General features: G+C 39.9%; 1 protein-coding gene across 2 annotated transcripts in view; it reads left to right on the top strand.

The window, feature by feature from the left end:
* Window positions 1–18,677, top strand: part of FAM91A1 (family with sequence similarity 91 member A1) — a 130,538-nt gene that overhangs the window by 60,609 nt on the left and 51,252 nt on the right. For both annotated transcript variants that reach the window (XM_033933473.1, XM_033933474.1), the window contains exons 13-17: window positions 2,433–2,545; window positions 2,859–2,945; window positions 10,656–10,779; window positions 14,830–14,978; window positions 18,391–18,525. In XM_033933473.1, the coding sequence (XP_033789364.1) occupies window positions 2,433–2,545; window positions 2,859–2,945; window positions 10,656–10,779; window positions 14,830–14,978; window positions 18,391–18,525 (608 nt within the window). The remainder of the gene's footprint in view (window positions 1–2,432; window positions 2,546–2,858; window positions 2,946–10,655; window positions 10,780–14,829; window positions 14,979–18,390; window positions 18,526–18,677) is intronic.

The raw sequence follows: 18,677 nt of genomic DNA, 5'->3' as shown, positions 1-18,677 counted from the left end.
TGGCAGTGGATTGTCCTCCCAATTTAGGGTCTCCTCTTTTTTTCTTTTCCCTTCTCCAGTTCCTCTTTGTCCCCTCAGTCCCTTTCCCTTGTCTTCCTCTGCTCCTTCAGTCCAGCTTCTTCCTTCTGTCTTCTCTTCCCAAATTGAGATCCATTTTTTTCCAATGAGATCCCATCTCCCTGCCCTCCCCCCCCCCCAGTCACTATCCTTTTCTTTCTTCCTTATATTAATTAGTCAAATCTCTTAATAGGGCACACATGCAATGCCAGAACATTTTATTTTATTATTTATTTATTCATTTTATCAATATAATTACATGCATCCACTTGTTCTAGAAATGCAGAGAATAAAGAATTAACAAAAAGCAGAAATCTTCAATCAAAGAATAATATATGTAATCTCTTCCTCAGACCACAATAAAGCTGGGGGGGAACACAAAAGATAAGGAGATCAATTAAAGTTATATATTTAAATTAAGGCATATGCTTAACGGGTTATAACAACATCTGCAATTTAATTTAATTATCTCTGCTTTTAATGGAGCAGTTTCTTAGTATCTACAAAGGCTTTAAGCTGGTCAGGGGCAAAAAAGGTATATTTAGTCCCAGCATATTTTACACAACATTTACATGGGTAGCTTAGTAAAAGAGAAGCCCCTAATGCCTTAACCTCTTGTCTCATATTTAGGAATAATTTCCTTCGTTCATGGGTAGATTTGGTCACATCTGGATAGACCCAAATTCTTTGTCCAAGGAATAAAGCTTGAGAGAAATGAAAAAACATACGCATTACAGAATTTAGGTCTTGTTCAAAAACAAATGAAACAAAAAGAGTAGGGTGAGATTGTATTTCTAAAGATTTTTCCAATAAATCAGACAGGTTAGTAATATCAATAGGTTTCAATTTTTCAGCTTCAAGTTGATTATCCAATTTCTTTTTTTCAGGAAGATAGTAGATACGGTTAATGGGCGGCATTGTTTCAAGTGGAAATGTTAGTACTTCAGACAGGTATTTTTAAAATATGTCGCCTGGTGTTACTCCTGTGGCTTTAGGAAAATTTAACAGTCTAAGCCAAGGTTTAACCTTCTGTTAAAATTTTCAATTTGTTCAATTTTTCTATGAATAAAGAGTTTATCTTTCACCAAGTTCCCAGTCAAATTTTGAAGAGAAGATATCTCTTTGCCCATCTGATCAAGCCTATTTGTTGGATCAGTTCTTATGTATTCCACGGATTAGTTAGATCATCTATTTTACTCGCGACCATTGAGAATTCCAAAATTGATTTCGTTACTGCGGTTTCTAGCCTTTGTAGAACACTCCAAACTCCATCCAAGGTAACCACCGCAGGGGAGCTCGATTCTGTCGCTCCCTGGTTGATTCTAATGTCGGCGTTACTGCGGTTTCTAGCCTTTGTAGAACACTCCAAACTCCATCCAAGGTAACCACCGCAGGGGAGCTCGATTCTGTCGCTCCCTGGTTGATTCTAATGTCGGCGTCGGTCTGGAGGTCAGCTCCCTCTTCGCGCATCTGCACCAACCCGCCCTGGGTTGGAGATGGAGACACGACAGCATCGCTGTATTCTGACGTCGGTCGCGGTAGAGGCAGGGTAAACGGAGGAGAGAGAGATGTTTCCAGCCCAGAAACTCTGGAGGCTCCTTCCCCCGAAGTAAAAGCAGGCAACTCGATTCCTGGAACAGATGGTGAACTTGCCATGAAGCGGTCCATCCTCGTCTGTCCCGGCAGTGAGGGATTCAGCCGAACAGAGCCCCTCATTTTAGTATGTGGCATTGTAGAATTTGTCAGTATAGATCGCCGAAAAAAATCCAGCAATTCAGGGGAAATAGTCAGGCAGGGATGGAACGCTAACATTGGCTGCTAGGCCGCCGTCATCTTGGTTCCCCCATTTAATTTTTTTTTAATGTGAGTAAATGTATAATTTACTAGTAAAATACATGGCATATTTTCACAAATTTGCATATATTTGCTGTTGCTTGTGATTTTGAAAAATTTGCCAAAGGACACTGGAGGTTGCAGATATAGATAGCACTGCAGTGCATGTTGCAGGTTCATTCTTAAGTGTACATGTTGCTCTATTGGTTGGAAAGGAGTGAAAGATTTGATGAAATGCTATTTACAGTATGTTTGGTTTTGTTTACCCTAAATTATTTTAGATGGTTCCCATGCTAAAATTCGTCTGAGAGCTCCAGATACACATCCTTGTGCTGTTCTTTAATGTGAAAGAGGCCCGGCTCATTTATCTCTCATGTTGCTGTGGCTGTTGCTGATTGTTCTCATTGTGGCCACACTCCATTCTCTTGTCCATACCTCCTTCAGAATTTAATTATGCTCACATTTGGTTTCTATTTAGTAACTATATCTCTTTGGTGTTGTAAATTATAAACTGGGTATTCTGATCTTTTGTGTTTTAATAGCGGACACAGCCAGTGTGAGCAGTTTGAATTTATCGACTGTCCATACCAAGCGGATTGCCTTTCTCTTCGACTCAACGCTCACTGCCTTTCTGATGATGGGAAATCTCTCACCAGTATGTCACCGTTTACTCCCTGTTACTCTTTCTTGATTTTCTTAAGATAAAATGTAGAGAGCATGCTTGTGCAATTATTTAATTTATAGTTTAATATATTGCCTTTTCTATATTAGAAACCTCTTCAAAGCAGTCAGATTAATAAAAAAGATTATATAGAAATCTTGCTGAACAATAATTATTGAAATTTAGGATTTCTTTAACATTTAACTGAAAATGTCTTTCTATCATCCTCTTCCCTATCTTCCTTACTTCAAGTCACAGTGTGCAATAAAAAGGACCCTGTGACTGACTTTGGATCCTGTTGTTGCAGAACTTGAAAAGCCATGCTGTCACCATGTTTGAAGTTGGAAAATTGTCAGATGAGTCTCTGGACAGTTTTCTTTTGGAGCTCGAAAAGGTAATAATCCAGCTCACTATAGTGATTCTGGCACTAGTTACAGCAGGGTAAGGACACATCAGCCAATCAAGATTCAGATTTTAAAAACTGTGGCTAGCTATGGTCAAGTTGAAACATAGAAACATGATGGCAGATAAAGGCCAAATGGCCTTATAGTCTGCCCATTCTCTCTCCGAGACATCCCACTTGCCTATCCCAGGCCCTTTTTAATTCAGACACAGTCTTTGTCTCCACCACCTCTTCTGGGAGACTGTTCCATGCATCTACCACCCTTACTCCAGAGCCTATTACCTCTTAACTTCATCCTGTGTTTGAAAAGACTTTGGATGTGAATTTTTACAAGTTTGCAGAATGCATGTATGCCCTAGATATGTATAATTTTGCATAACTATATGATTGAAGTCTACAAAATCCTCAATGGAATAGAACGGGTAATAGTGGATTGATTTTTCACTCTGTCAAAAATTACAAAGACTAGGGGACACTCGATGAAGTTACAGGGAAATACTTTTAAAACCAATAGGAGGAAATTTTTTTTATTCACTCGGAGAATAGTTAAGCTCTGGAACGCATTGCCAGAGGTTGTGGTAAGAGCTGCTAGCGTAGCTGGTTTTTAAGAAGGATTTGGATAATTTCCTGGGGGAAAAGTCCATAGTCTGTTATTGAGAAAGATATGGGTGAACCCACTGCTTACCCTGGATCGGTAGCATGGAATGTTGCTACTCCTTGGGTTTTGGCCAGGTACTAGGGACCTGGATTGGCCACCTTGAGAATGGGCTACTGGGCTTGATGGACCAGTAAAACTAGTCTTAAGCTTTTATGATTGTTACATAGTAAATAATGGCAGATGAAAACCTGTGTGTCCATATAATCTATCTATTAAAGTGGCCAGAATTGCACCTATTGCTTTGCAGCTTACATCCTCTAAATTTCATAGGAAATAAACAATTTGAATACTATAAACATCAAGTAAAATAGTTTCCACACGGTGTCATAGGACAGGGGTAGGGAACTCCGGACCTCGAGAGCCGTATTCCAGTCGGGTTTTCAGGATTTCCCCAATGAATATACATTGAAAGCAGTGCATGCAAACAGATCTCATGCATATTCATTGGGGAAATCCTGAAAACCTGACTGGAATATGGCTCTCGAGGATCGGAGTTCCCTATCCCTGTCATAGGATTTTTGAGGGTATTAATCTCATAGGAAGGTCATTTAACTTTGCTCTTTCTTTATAGGAGTCCTTTGCATTTATCCCACGTATTTTTGAATTCTATCGTTATTTTTGTTCCTACCGCATCGCCCCCAAAAGGTCATTCCAGGCATCACCATCATCACTTTTTCCACAGGGTCTCCATGTCATGTGGTCTAGGGCTTCCCACCTCATCATCACTGATTTTGATGAAAATTTGTGTGCTGAAACTTACGTGGCCCAACCAAACTCTGGTAAAGTTTAAAATCCACCAGTTGAATCCTTGTGGAGATGAGCTTTTTTGTTTGATACCATGTGACAGTATACCTACAAAATTTTTTGTAAATTTGAGTCAAAATATTTCCTTGGTTATATAAGCAAAATAAATGAAACTTGGCTGTCTTATATAAGTTTTTATGATCTATTCATTGGAACTAATGAGGATTTTCATTTTTTGAAACTGGTGTATGTAAAATGCCTCTAAGTGGGCTAAAAAAATGGATGCGCTAAAAACATTTCAAAGTTTAACCTTCTGTGACTCTTGTAATAATCATTTTGTTTATCTTAAAAATGTATTTCTAGTGCAATAGGTGAGACATTCTAGACAAGTGGGTTGTATCCCAATGGCCGCATGCCATATGCAGAAGGAATCCACTTTAGATTTTTTTCTGTGACTCTGCTCTACTTCACTGGGAGATCTAGCGCCACCTGCAGATTTTTCCTTCCTCATGCATGCCTGAAGGAGTGTTTCTGCTCTGCTCTCCCTTTTTCTTATTTTATTTCAGTGTTTTCGCCCCTTTTCGGGATTTCTTTGTGCTCGGAGCATTTCTTTAGCTCTGCCTTCATAGAGAAGACACAGACTCTAGTCTGTAGCTGACAGACCAATCCCTGGTGGTAACTGTTTGCCAGCCTGAATTAGTTTCTGTGGAACTTGGGGCTGTCCCCGCTTTTCTCTCACTCTCTGTTAAGCATGGGTTTAAGTGCAGGCTGTTAAGATGTCCTTTGGGGCTCAGTGGGGTCTTGCAGGGCGCAGGCTGCGTTTTCGCCTCCACTCGTCCAAATAGAGCGTCCGTTGGTCCACAGGGGTGGAGGTAAGGTCAGGCACTGTGTTTGACTGGTAGCCTGAAGTTCAGTGTTAATAATAATAATAATAATAACTTTATTCTTCTATACCGCCACAATCTTGCGACTTCTAGGCGGTTTACAATCAAGAGTGCTGGACATTCAGTGAAATACAATAAGTAGATATTCAGAGGAAATACAGAGATCAGAGTCCTCAGGAGACAATAGTATAGAAATACAATTTGCTGAGCGAAAATGTAATATGTACATTTTAGTAGGTAATGTCCGACAGGACCTGTTGGGGATAAATAGCAACGTAAAGTTACAATAAGATGAAGATAACAGATTATATTTATAACAGTGCTATAAGTTCAGGTGGAATAGGGAGGGGGGAGGGAGAGGGAGAGCGGGTCAATTGTTTAGGTATTTCTGGAACAGGTATGTTTTTAGGCATTTCCTGAATTCCCCGTATGTAGTGGGCGAAAGCAGTTGGTCTAGGTCTTTGCCCCATAGGACTGCTTGGTGAGAGAGAAGGTGTTCGTGGTGTTTTTTTCATTTTGCAGCCTCTAACTGGAGGGGAAATGAGTTTTGGGTGTGTGTTTCCCTTGAGTCTGTTATTAGAAAATACGAAAAGGTCCGTTATGTACTTGGGGGTCAGGCCGTATAGTACTTTGAAGCAAAGGCAGGCAAATTTAAACCTTACTCGGGCTTCCGTTAGTAGCCAGTGCAGATGCCGATAGTAGGGTGTCACGTGGTCGAATTTCTTCAGCCCGAAGATAAGTCTGACCGCAGCATTTTGCATTATTTGGAGACGTCTCATATTCTTTTGTGAGATTGCTAGATAGGCGATGTTGCAGTAGTCAAGCTGACTCAGTATGAGGGATTGCACTAGGATTTTGAATGTTGACGTATCGAAGTATGATTCAATGGTTCTGAGTTTCCAGAGAGTAAGGAAACCTTTTCTGAATAGGGAATCCACTTGTTCCTTCATTGTTAGGCATTGGTCTAGAATAACACCTAGTATTTTCATGGTGGGCTGAATAGGGTAGTTGAGTTTATTGATGCATAATGGGGTTTTATTGTCAAGCGGGTGAGGGGAGGCAACGAAGAATTTTGTTTTTTCTGGGTTGAGCTTGAGCTTGAAATCTGTCATCCATTGTTCCATCTCATTTATGGCATCGGATGCCTTGGGAATGGTTTCCGAGATGGAGTTGGCGAATGGGATGATGATCGTAAAGTCATCTGTGTAGCTGAATAGTTTTATTCCTAGTTGGGTTAGTTACACACCTAATGAGGACATGTAGATATTGAAAAGCAGTGGGGAAAGCGGTGACCCTTGTGGCACTCCGGATGAGTTGCTCCAGGTGTCGGAGTGTTCGTTGTTAAAGCGTATCTGGTAGGAACGGGATGTGAGGAAGCCACGAAACCAGTTTAGTACCTCAGCTCTGATACCCATGGCGTCTAAGCATTGCATCATTTTCTCATGGTCTACCAAGTCGAATGCAGAGCTCATGTCGAATTGCATGATCAGGGCGTTGAGGCCCTTACTAAATAATAGGCGCAGATAGTTTAGGATGGCAGCGATTACTGTCTCCGTACTGAATAGGGTAAGTAACATTACTTTGTCACCTTCGCTCCTAGAGCTATGAAGTCATTTTTTATATATTCAGATGGATACCTAGCAGTATTATTCATGCCCAAACTACAAATGGATACTTAATTCACTTTGAAACCATCTCCCATGATGACATCACCAAGATACTAGATGCTACATGCCCTTTTGGCTCCAACCTGGATTCCTGTCCACCACGCCTTCTGGTGGCTATGAAAGATTCCTTTGTGTAGATTCCATTCTTCCTCTCATGAACACCTCTCTGAAAACAGATGTAGTGCCCACACACTGGAAGTCAGCGGTCATCAGACTGATCTTGAAAAAACCCACACTCGAGCCTAATGTACCCAGCAACTTTAGACACCTACCCTTCATCTCCAAGATCCTAGAAAAAACAGTGTTGAACCAATTACACTCCTTTATCGATGAACAAAGAGCCCTATCCCCCTTCCAATTGGGATTCAGGAAATTCTGAAATCTGAATCCGAGACACTGTGTTACGATGGTTCACCTTTCTTAATAATAGATCCCAAAGTTGTACTGCTCAATGATGAGCTATTGAAACTGAAACCAATCAAATATGTTGTTCTTCAGGGGGGCTCTGCTATCCCCCCTATTAGTCAATCTCTACATTAGGCCAGTCCTAGACATAGCCCACAAATATCAAATACAAATTCACTCCTTTGCAGATGACATCCAACTATACCTTCTACTATGAGAAAACCGTGACGCCCAGATCGCGAAACTCCTAAAATGCCTCTTGAAAATAAAAAACTGGATGACCGCCAACAAATTGCAACTAAACGCCTCCAAAACAGAACTCCTTTGGATCCGCAAAGAATACTGCAACTGCGCCCGTCCCTCACTATGCTGGGACTCGACTGCCTTAACTACAAAGGACCAAACATGTAGCCTAGGAATACTCCTTGACTTTAACCTGAAACTTTCCATCCATATCTCTCAGGTGGTAACTTCCTTATTTTACTACCTACATCAATTCCGAAAAATAAGGAACTGCTTCTCTGAATCTGACTTCATTTATTTATTTATTTAGATTTTTTTCCCGTCCTCCCAATAGCTCAGAACGGTTTACAAATGAACATACACAGTGGGGAGCAACTAGACATATAAGTGGTACAACAGGTTTAGTGATTGGATTTAGTTTTTGGAGAGAATTAAATACAGGGCGAGAAGCAGAGAGAGAGAAGGGGGAAATACAGTAGTTTAGTTTAAGGAAAGTTATAAGCGTATAGGTACAATTTGTTAGTGGATAGAGTAAGAGAGGGTCATATTGGAATTTCGGGAAGGTGGTAGGAGAGTGGAGGGTGGGGCCTAAGGGGGGGAGAAGACAGAGGAGATCTTTAATTGAAGAGGAGGGTCTTTACCGATTTACGGAATGTTAATAATGAGTTCTGTTGTCTAAGTTGGGGGGGGGAGTTGGTTCCAGAGGTGTGGAATGAAGTGGCTGTAGGATCGTTTGTGGGCAGTTTCTGTGAGCAGGGATCTTCCAGGGGGGGTGTATAGGCGTATCTCTGACTTTGAGCGGAGGGTGCGAGTGGGGTTATAGATGGGAAGTTTGGATTTTATGTAGGAGGGGGTGGTGGAGTAGATTCTCTTGTGGGCAATTGTCAGGGCTTTGAAAGTACAGCGTTGGCTAATTGGGAGCCAGTGTTCAGCATGGAGTGCCGGGGAGATGGGATCGTGGTAGTTGAGGTTGTGTAGGAGGCGGATGGCTGCATTTTGGACCCGTTGGAGGCGTTTGATATTATTTTTGGTTAGTCCATTAAATAGGGAGTTACAATAATCCATTCTGGATAGGACATATGCGTATAGGAGTTGGGCGAGGTCTGGTGTGGAGATGTAGGGTTTGATCCTTTTCAGTTGGCGAAGGTAGTAGAAGGAGGTGGAGACTACTTGGGATATGTGGTTGGATAAGGATAGGTGTCCGTCTAGGGTTACTCCCAGGCTGCGAACTTCATCCAACTACTCTATGTCCTTTCCCGCTTGGACTACTGCAATGCCCTATTCAATGGTCTCACAGCAAACAACATATGATGTTTCTAATGTGTACAAAATGTGGCATTCAGACTTCTAAAAAAACCTCTGTGCCTATGACCCTGTCTCCCAGGCTCTATCGTTTGCTCACTGGCGGCCCCTGGCCAAATATTGTGTCTTCAAGGGCTTGATGCTAGCATTCCAATTTTGCATGACATGGCGCTGGACTACATGATGGCAAAGCTTCCTCTGTATATGCCTTAAAACGCCTCCTGGTCGTTCCCTTCAATTGCAGACCGCCATACCAAACCACTGGAACCAACTGCCCTTGCAAATCAGATCCCTTGAAGGACTTCTCAGCTCTAGGAAAGCAATAAAAACATGCCTTTTCACCTAGCTCCCCCTCCCATGACCGATGGATTACAAAGAAATGTATATTGGTACTGGGATCATGTTAGAAAAAAACTGGTGTTGAAACATCTTCCACTGTAACTATGGCAAATTTAACCTGTAACTATACATTATGTATATTAGTATTAGATCCCTAATATTTGACTAGTTGGGATAAAAATTTGTATTGAAAAACCTACACTGTTGAGGATAACTATGACAAACTTTAACCTCTGAACTCTATTTTATGTTTAGTGATATTAGACCCCTAGTATGTATAGAATTAGAACACAACCTTATATCATAAAATTGCTCTGTAACTGTCATTTTGTAATCTGTTAACTGTATTTTATGTATGGTTTTTTTTTTTTTTAAATCTTTATTCATTTTTTCATCTATCAACAAGTGCAACAAATATTTATGTGTGTTTAACCTGTAACCCATTCTGAGCTCCCTGGGGAAAAGGGGACGGAAAACAAAATAAATAAATAAAACAATATGGATGAGCAGCATTGGCTAATAGTAGACTTGATCAGTCTTGGCAAACTCTGCAGCATCTTGGATCTTGACACCAGGCAGACAGCACACCTCCCAGGACACATCTGAGTTGTCAAAAGGGCATCATCAGCCATCACTACCTTTTGCTTCAAAGTGCTTACTGATCTGAAAATTTTGGGTTTTGAGCTGCAGTTTGTCTTATGAAAACAAATCACATAGTCCCATTGTACTGACCTTATATGCACACGACTTTCAAAATTGAAAGTTGCCCCTCTAAACCTTTATAGTCTTTATCTATGTTATTTGTCACATTTTTTAGACTGTAGAATATGAAAATGTACGAGGATAGGAAGACACTATACATAGTTGGGGGTTGCTTGTAAAGAATTTTCCTGCAGGACAGTTATAACCCTTAGCTCTGGAATTACCCATATATGTGACTAAGTTCATCCTGCTTGTAGAGGAAGAATGTGGAGTTACTTAGCTTTACTCTCCATAGATGACAGATAAATTTTAACACATTGTTCTGGGAGATGCTGTCAGAAGCTATGAAATAGACTTTAGAGTAGGACACAAGGAAGAGGCTACACAGGAATATCCTTGCAGGGTCATCCTAAGATCGTTTAGAGCTATAAGAATGTTATTCATACTGGTGTGTCAGATTCATCATGGTGTCTAGAGAACCCCTGTTAAAAGCTTCTTTGTGTTCCATTTATTTGGATGGTGTGTATGTGTTTGCTTTTGCATGCAATAAATGTCTTTTTCATCTCGTGGAATTTAAAAATGAAGTGATAATTGGTTGTTTTATATTTTGTATACTGTAAACTTTTAAACTGTTTAAATATGTAAGTTTAATGAATGAAATAAAAATGATGTTTGTAGGGTTTTTTTCCTGAAATATGTAAGGATATATAGACATTTAGTTAACACAGAGTCCACTGACCTTATCTTTCCTGTTTAGGTTCAGAGCACAGGTGAAGGAGAGGCCCAGAGGTATTTTGATCATGCCCTTACCTTAAGAAATACAATTCTCTTCTTGCGGCATAATAAGGACCTAGTTGCACATCCTGATCAGCTAAATAATGGTACAGTGGAATTAATACTTGTGTGAAAATGTTCAGTTAGATCCCTTTTATTCTTCTGATTATCTTTTTTTTGGCTATAATTCTTGGATTTTTAGTTATGCAGTATTTTAAAGATATTCTTTATATATGTTTTCATATATGAAATTCAAGATGACTTTGACTACAGTAAATAAGAAGACAATCTATGCCAGTCTTCTACAGTGCCAGCTTTATTAGCCCTCCATATGAGATGGGAACCAAGTAGGAAAATTAGAATGTAGTGAAGTCTAGACTAGTCTTCAGTCTTGTATACCACATCTTCCCTAAAAAATAGGGCTCTGTGTGGTTCACAATAAAGCGGAATAACAATCATAACACAGCTAAAAAAAGAAATTAAGACTCAAAGAATTTTCGAATCAGTAAAGTCTTCAAATGTTTACAAAATAGCTGATGAGAATTAATCACAAGTATAGAAGAAGGCAACCTGTCCCATAAGGAAGTCGCCACATAAGAAAAAGAATGTACAATAAAAGTTTTTATATGGATACCCATAAAGGAATGAAACATCAACATACTCGTACATGCGAATAAATCTGCACACAGTACTTCCTGGAAAACTCTGCACTAGAGAAGTTATAGACTTGGAAGTGAAGCCGTGAAATATTTTTAAGAAACAACCATAAACATTTAAAATCTACTCTAGCCTGAAGCGGCAGCCAGTGAAGGCTTTTCAAAAGAGGTGATGGCATGTTCAAATTTAGATTTACAAAAATCAAATGGGCTACAATATTTTGAATTAACTGCAAGCATTTAAAAATGCCAACACTTGCTCCACAATATATCGAATTACAGTAATCATGATAAAATAAAAGATGGACCAGCATGACAAAAAGATTTAAAGAACATACTAATTTCAAACATCATAAACTGATTTTTTTTTCTAACCAGGTTATTTGCTTGCAGTTGAAAAGTGAAAAAAGTCTAGAATAATGTCAAGAACTCTTGATGACCATTCAATTGGAAGATGTTCACCGGATCGAGTTACATAATCTGGGAGAGTCTGATTTGTTATTGCACTAAATGAAAAGATAGATGTAATAGGCATCGCTGAGACCTGGTGGAAGAAATGGGACACTGTTATACCGGTGTACAAACTTTATCGCAGTGATAGGGTGGATCGAATTGGTGGAGGTGTAGCATTATATGCTAAGGAGGGCTTTGAGTCAAATGGACTGAAAATTCTTCAGAAGCTGAAACACACCTTGGAAACCCTATGGGTAGAAATTCCATGAATAAAGGGGAAAAGGATAATGATAGGAGTGTACTACAATCCACTTGACCAGGATGAATGGACAGATGCTGAAATATTATCAGAAATTAGAGAGGCTAACAAACTGGGTAACTATAATAATGGGTGATTTCAACTACCCTGAAATTGACTTGGTAAATGTAACAGGGCATGCTAAGTAGATAAAATTCCTTGATGAAATCAAAGACTGCTTTAAAGAGCAGCTGGAAACAACCTCAGCTAAAAAAAAACCTACATGAGCACCATCAATGCTCGTGTCAACCCGTTAAATACTTGAAGGTGAAACAGAGTGACAAATTAGTCCTCAAAACTCTTAATAACAAAAATGAAACAACAAACTTATCTTGCTCAAGTGGTTGTCAAAGAGTTCAATCTATTCCCCGTGTACTGTCTGCCTGATGAATCTCAGGTCATGTCTGATTCACTGCCTCTGTATCTCTGGTCCACTGCCTATGATGGCTAACTGGCGAGTGAGTGAATCTCTTGCCCTGACACAACCTTCTGACGAAACAGGTGACATTTAATGTGAGCAAGTCCAAAGTGGTGCATGTGGGAATGAGTAACCCAAACTATTGCTATGTGATGCAGGGTTAGGCATCACTTCCCAGGAAAAAGATCTAGGCATCATCGTTGAGAATACATTGAAATCCTCTGCTCAGTGTATGCCAGTGGCTAAGAAAGCAAATAGAATGTTAGGAAATATCAGGAAAGGAATGGAAAACAAAGATGAAAATGTTATAATGCCCTTTTATCGCTCTATGGTACAGCCACAACTTGAATACTGTGTGCAGTTCTGGTCACCGTATCTAAAAAAAGATAGAGTGGGATTACAAAAGGTAGAGAAGGATAACAAAAATGATAAAAGGGATGAGACGACTTCCCTGTGAGGAAAGGCTTAAAGCAGCTAGGGCTCTTCAGCTTGGAGAAGAGACAGCTCAGATATGATGTAATAGATGTGAATCACTTGTTTACTTTTTCCAAAAATACTAGGACTAGGGGGGCATGTGATGAAGCTAGTAAGTAGTAGATTTTAAAACAAACCAGAAAAAAAAATTCTTCACACAACGTGTAATTAAACTGTGGATTTGGTGCCGGAAAATGTGGTGAAATCTGGCAGAGTTTAAAAACGCTTGGATAATTTCCTAAAAGAGAAGTCCATGGGCCATTATTGAGATGGCTTGGGGAAATCCTCTGCTTTTATTCCTAGGATAAGCAGATCAAAATCTGTTTTACATTAGTGATTTTTTTTCCGCTTTAACCTTGCAGTTTAAGGTGGATTACAAAAGAGTAAGCTGGACATTTCCAGGAGAATTACAGGATTAGGTACTAATTGCTAGACTGTAACTTATTCAGATATTTACAAGAGCAGGGATAATTAGGTACGGCTTTAGTTTGTCTTGATAAATTTCCTGAATAGCAGGGTCTTTATTTCCCTTCAGAGGGTTTTGTATTCAGGCGTTGTTTTAAGTAGGGGAGGTCGTGGTCTAGTTCCGCTGCCTTAGTTGCAGTAGACCATCGTACATCATCTTGCGCTTTATGCCTTTGATTGAGGGGGTGAGTAAATGGGGACTGAGTTCTTCTCAGCCTGTTTGAGTTGTTCCAGAAAAGGCGATCATTCAGGTTTTACTACTTTGGATCTTGCTAGGTACTTGGAACCTGGGTTGGCCACTGTTGGAAACAGGATTCTGGGCTTGATGGACCTTCAGTCTGTCCTAGTATGGCAATTCTTATGTTCTTAACCAGGGTAATTTAGATTTTGATGGATTTAACTTCATCCAGAATTGTATAGAGATGCAGATGCAAATGTAACAGAGGAAGAATTCATATCTGAAGAAGTTTCTTGAAGTTTCCCGGACGAAGGGCAGTTGATACATTCAAACCTTGCCATTATAAAATCTTAGAGCTTCTTTGGGTCATAAAATACATGTGTTTTATACAGTCTTTACAATTATGAATTTTGACATAATTCTATAAACGGTGCCTAATAGCTAGGCGCCGGTTGATGCAGTTGTCAATCAACTTCAAGGTGTCATTTATAGACTCATGCCTAGTGGCACATAAGTGGAATTAACATCAACACTGTAGAACATCTTTTTCCTCTGGTTAAACAAATTTTGTGCATTTTACATACGTGAAGTGTTCTACAGTGTTGATGTTAATCTGAGGATTTTGTTTTTCGAACACTTCTTCAAGGTCTTCACTTTACCTGTTCAGTTTGCACTACATAAGTGGAATTAGGCATCACTAGGCGTCTTAGAGGTAGGCGCCAGTATATTAGATCAAGTTTACCTGGTGTAATTTACTGGCACCTACCTTAAACATCTAGTAATGCCTAAATCTACCAAGCCTATTCTCCGGCACTAACCGTGCCTACTTTTTAGGTAAGCATCGTTAAATGTCAGAGGGTGCCTCCACTTAGGTCTCTCACTAGGCACCGCATGGATATCTGCGCACAAACTAAATTGACATCTTGCCGTTTGTTGGACCCATACCGTTAAGGTCCTTCCAACATCGGCTTCTCTGCTGGGGCTGCCAATATGATCTTTTTTACCAAACTGAGATAAACATTAGGTTGGATATATTGCATGTTTTTTTGATGCAAACTAAGCTCATCAAAGCAGCAAATCAAAAATTCTTTGGTTATATTATAGTCGTCTAATTTTTATATTGTTTTGCTAGTCACTAGAATTACAAGCCTCTCAAAATACATTATGTAATAAGTTACTCCAACATTTCATCTTTTACTAAATATTTTAACACAGGTTTCCCACTGGACCTACTGCGTTGTGAGAGCCTTCTGGGTCTTGATCCTGCTACTTGCAGCAGAGTATTAAACAAGAATTACACACTGCTTGTATCCATGGCACCCCTCACCAATGAAATCCGACCTATTAGCAGTTGCACCCCTCAGGTAAATCCACACAAACAGTTAATGCTCTTTGTTATCTTGGAGGGAAATGGTTTCTTTCCCTAATTTACACAGAGGGGAAACAATTTGATATAACTAAACCATGCCAACTTGGTCATTTGTAATTGGGCATATGTATTGCTTTTCTATAGGACCCTTGTGGGAATGACAGCTTTTTGATAGTACATGATATTCTGTGTAATTGGTTTACTACATGGTAGATTTTATTCACCTGTCTTTGATTTTATGACCCTGCCAACATTTTCAGAGAGCAGCTTATGAATTGCCTGCTCTTCTATAGAATCTAGGTTGGGCTGAGTTTAGTTAGAAGTACATGATTGCATAAATGAGGTAACTTAAAAAGTACAGTATAATTGGAAAGGAAAAATAAAGTATTATACCTTTATAGTTTGAACAAATGGCTTCAGCTATGTAGGGTTGCTTTTTTTAAAAATCACAGCTAAAGGATGAATAAATGGGGTCAATTCATACTGTTTTTGTGCATCCATATGTTCTGTAGATTATGGCAGTGTTTATGAAAAATAATCCAATCAATCATACAGCTGTACCTTCCCAGAAGATGAGCAAACTAACTAGATCACACACACAAGTGGTTCATGACATCAAATGTGCAGTATTTCAGAGTGTTTCAGTAAGGCAAAATCCTTTTATTGCCAATAAACTAAACTAAACCTTAACTTTGTATACCGCATCATCTCCATAAAGATAGAGCTCGGCATAGTTTATAGGTAATTCAATAAATGAGGGAAGGACATAATAAGAAATTAGAGGTTATGAAGAGGATAGCTAGCTTTACATTTTTAAATAGATAGTTTATGTGGCCCACAGATACACTTAGGTCTACCGAAGCTGCAGTCCCAGCTTTCTTATGAACTAAGTCAATCCCCAAAAGGAACCAGAGAGCTAGAGACTACTGTTGGTCTGAACTAAATTGGCCCATCAGTCCTAGGAGTTGAAAAATCAAATAAGTAGCCAAAGTAACCGAAACCATGATGCATGGCATAGTTCTTCAGTGCACTGCTCCAAGAGCCTGGAAGAGTATGAGATTTGGTGCTGTTGAACGGGTGCCTTATGAAATGAGGTTCTCCTTCCAGCATGGATATCACACCAGTTTCTAGGACTCTAGTCAGAGGCATTTAACAGTGACACTAAAGTTACTCTGCTGGTTTGCAGTATTGACTTTGCTAATGTCTTGACCCTGAGTCAGATGGGTTTAGAGTGGGTAGTCTCTTCTACCCGTTTGTTCTCATTTGGTCCAGAGCACAAAGAATTAAGTTTTAGATCACAGAGTTCTTCAGCTCAGAGCTCCCTTCAATTCAATAGTTTGTGCAAAACACAGATATGCAAAAGGATACTCTTATGAAGGCTTCTAGGGGGAAGTTGCACACTGATATTTTATCAAGGTCTGGTTCACCTGAAGGCAACTTGTTTTAGATAACTAGGACCATTCTTTTTGATTTGCAGGTTGTAGGAAAGCTCATGGCAATTATTCCTGGCTTTTCTCAAAAGCTGGCTGACCCTAAAGAGATCATTCAACAAAAATCTCAAATGCTGCACCAAGGTACTTAAAAGACACAAATAGAAGCAGCTAAGCCACTAGACCAACACCAGAACAACTGCACTGTTCACAAAATTGCCCCATACATCAAAAGAATTAACAATAAATGATTAAAAATAATTCATGTGAAACGAACCCTCAGTGTGAGGAGGTAAGCTACAGGAGATGGCAACGATGTCGCCATTCCAACACTTAACTGAGAGGTTCAATCAGTGAGTCCATAAACTCACTCGACTGCCGCACACCATCAGAGGGTATGTGTGTGTCCATTAATGAGATGTGAAAATTAAATAGTGCAAATTAACAATTTTAAATTTAGATTTAATAAACTTATGGAGCAATTCAGTGCCAAAAAATATTTAACAGAGAGGTGAACTGGAGTGGTCACAGCCTCCTCCACATGTAGAATGAAAAACTTAGAAAAAAACGCTTAGCTTATTCCAATCGGTTTAGCGCTCTGGTGGTAGAAGTTACTCCATAAAAAGTAGACTTCATTAAATGGTTCGACCAGGCATGGTTTCAGGGACTTAAGGCACCACTTCTTCCGGAACAAACGCTAAAGCAAAAGCAGGACGCCGCCAATTTTGAACGGCTGTCAAGCATATTACGACTGCGAGGCTGGAGGGAGTCAGTCTCGGGACATCTCTGGCTGCGGGAGAACAGACTTTCAGATCAGAAGTCTGTAGTCAAGTGTCCACCTGCATTGCAGGAAACTCACTTGACCAGCCTACACTAATAGTTCTGGAGCTCAGAGACCAGTCCTCTTGGGATCAAGGCTCATCCTAGGTTCTGTTCACAGTGGGCTTGAGCGCAGGCTGAATAGCTCTGGGATGGTTCTCTAGGATTGGGGCTGACTGCGGTTCCTCAGCACGCACGGTGAGAGGCTGAGAGGTACTCCGAAGAATCAAGCAATCCAGTTTCCAGGCTTGCTTGAGGCAGAGGTTCTCCCCTTCAGATGGCTGCAGTGTCAGCCTAGACAGCATCTAGCACGAGCATGTCACAGTGAGTACAGGGCTGACAGCCACAAAACAAAATCTGGGGGATCTCCAAAACCCTGGTGGGGGAGGGGGTGCTGGTGCAAGAGCTAGGGTTATCTAATCCTAAAATCGCTGGGTTTCAACCCCCAGTGTAGCTCCTATGGACTATTTTTAGTGCCAAAATTGCTGCTATGGTGATCATCTTAGATTTCCTGATTTTTTAAAAAATAGAAACCGCTATCTGCCTTAAAGCACCTCAATTTTGCTCAAAATCAGATGGATTCCTCAGGCAAGGATATTCTGGATTCATGCCAGATTTGCGGTGGATGGCTGTCTAGGGACAGAGCACTGGTTTGAGTAGTATCCTTTGGGATTTTGAGGCCAGTTTGTTAATTAGTGAAACTGCTTACTGGTTCATCTAATACAAAACTGAGTTTAGACACTTCTTTGTTGGTTGGTATATATTATAACTGCATTTCATCCTATGAGGATGATGAAGCGTTTGGTGCATGAATCTTTCCCTCCTGGAAATGATCTAGTGTTACGGTTGTACAAAATCATCATCTTCTGGTCTCCCCTTTTTTTTGTCAGTCCATAACTTTTAGATAGTGCACAAAATCTCATAAGTGCGAGAGCCTTATTTTTGTATTTCTGGGATTTGAGTCTCTGCATGTGTGACATACATTAGGAGGAAAATAGTTACAGTGTCATGAAATGCTTTTTACAGAAATAATGTCCCTTTTAATGAACAAATTATAAATATAACAGTTTCATTGATAGAAGTTGTGTATTAAAAAAAGCAGCTGTCTCATCTTAAGTGTTTTGAAATATTTTACATCAAATTTTAATTTTTCCACAGCATATTGGACCTGCTATTCCAGAGGTTAGCTCAGTTTGGTTTAAATTGTATATATATCGGCTTACTGGTCAAGGACCACCATCTTTGTTGTTATCTAAAGGAACAAGGCTTCGAAAACTACCAGATATTTTTCAGGTAAGGGTGGCATAAGGTGACATAGGTAAGGGTAAGCTAGATGCACATCTCCTTATGAGAAGCTTAGGGTACACCTGGCAGGGCCTCCGCGTGTGCGGATTACCGGACTAGATGGACCTAGGGTCTGTTCCGGAGATGGCACTTCTTATGTT

The sequence above is a fragment of the Geotrypetes seraphini genome, chromosome 2, assembly GCF_902459505.1.
Source record: "Geotrypetes seraphini chromosome 2, aGeoSer1.1, whole genome shotgun sequence".
Taxonomy (NCBI): Eukaryota; Metazoa; Chordata; class Amphibia; order Gymnophiona; family Dermophiidae; genus Geotrypetes; species Geotrypetes seraphini.
The sequence above is the reverse complement of the archived record's forward strand: the minus strand, read 5'-3'. Positions and strand labels throughout refer to the sequence as shown.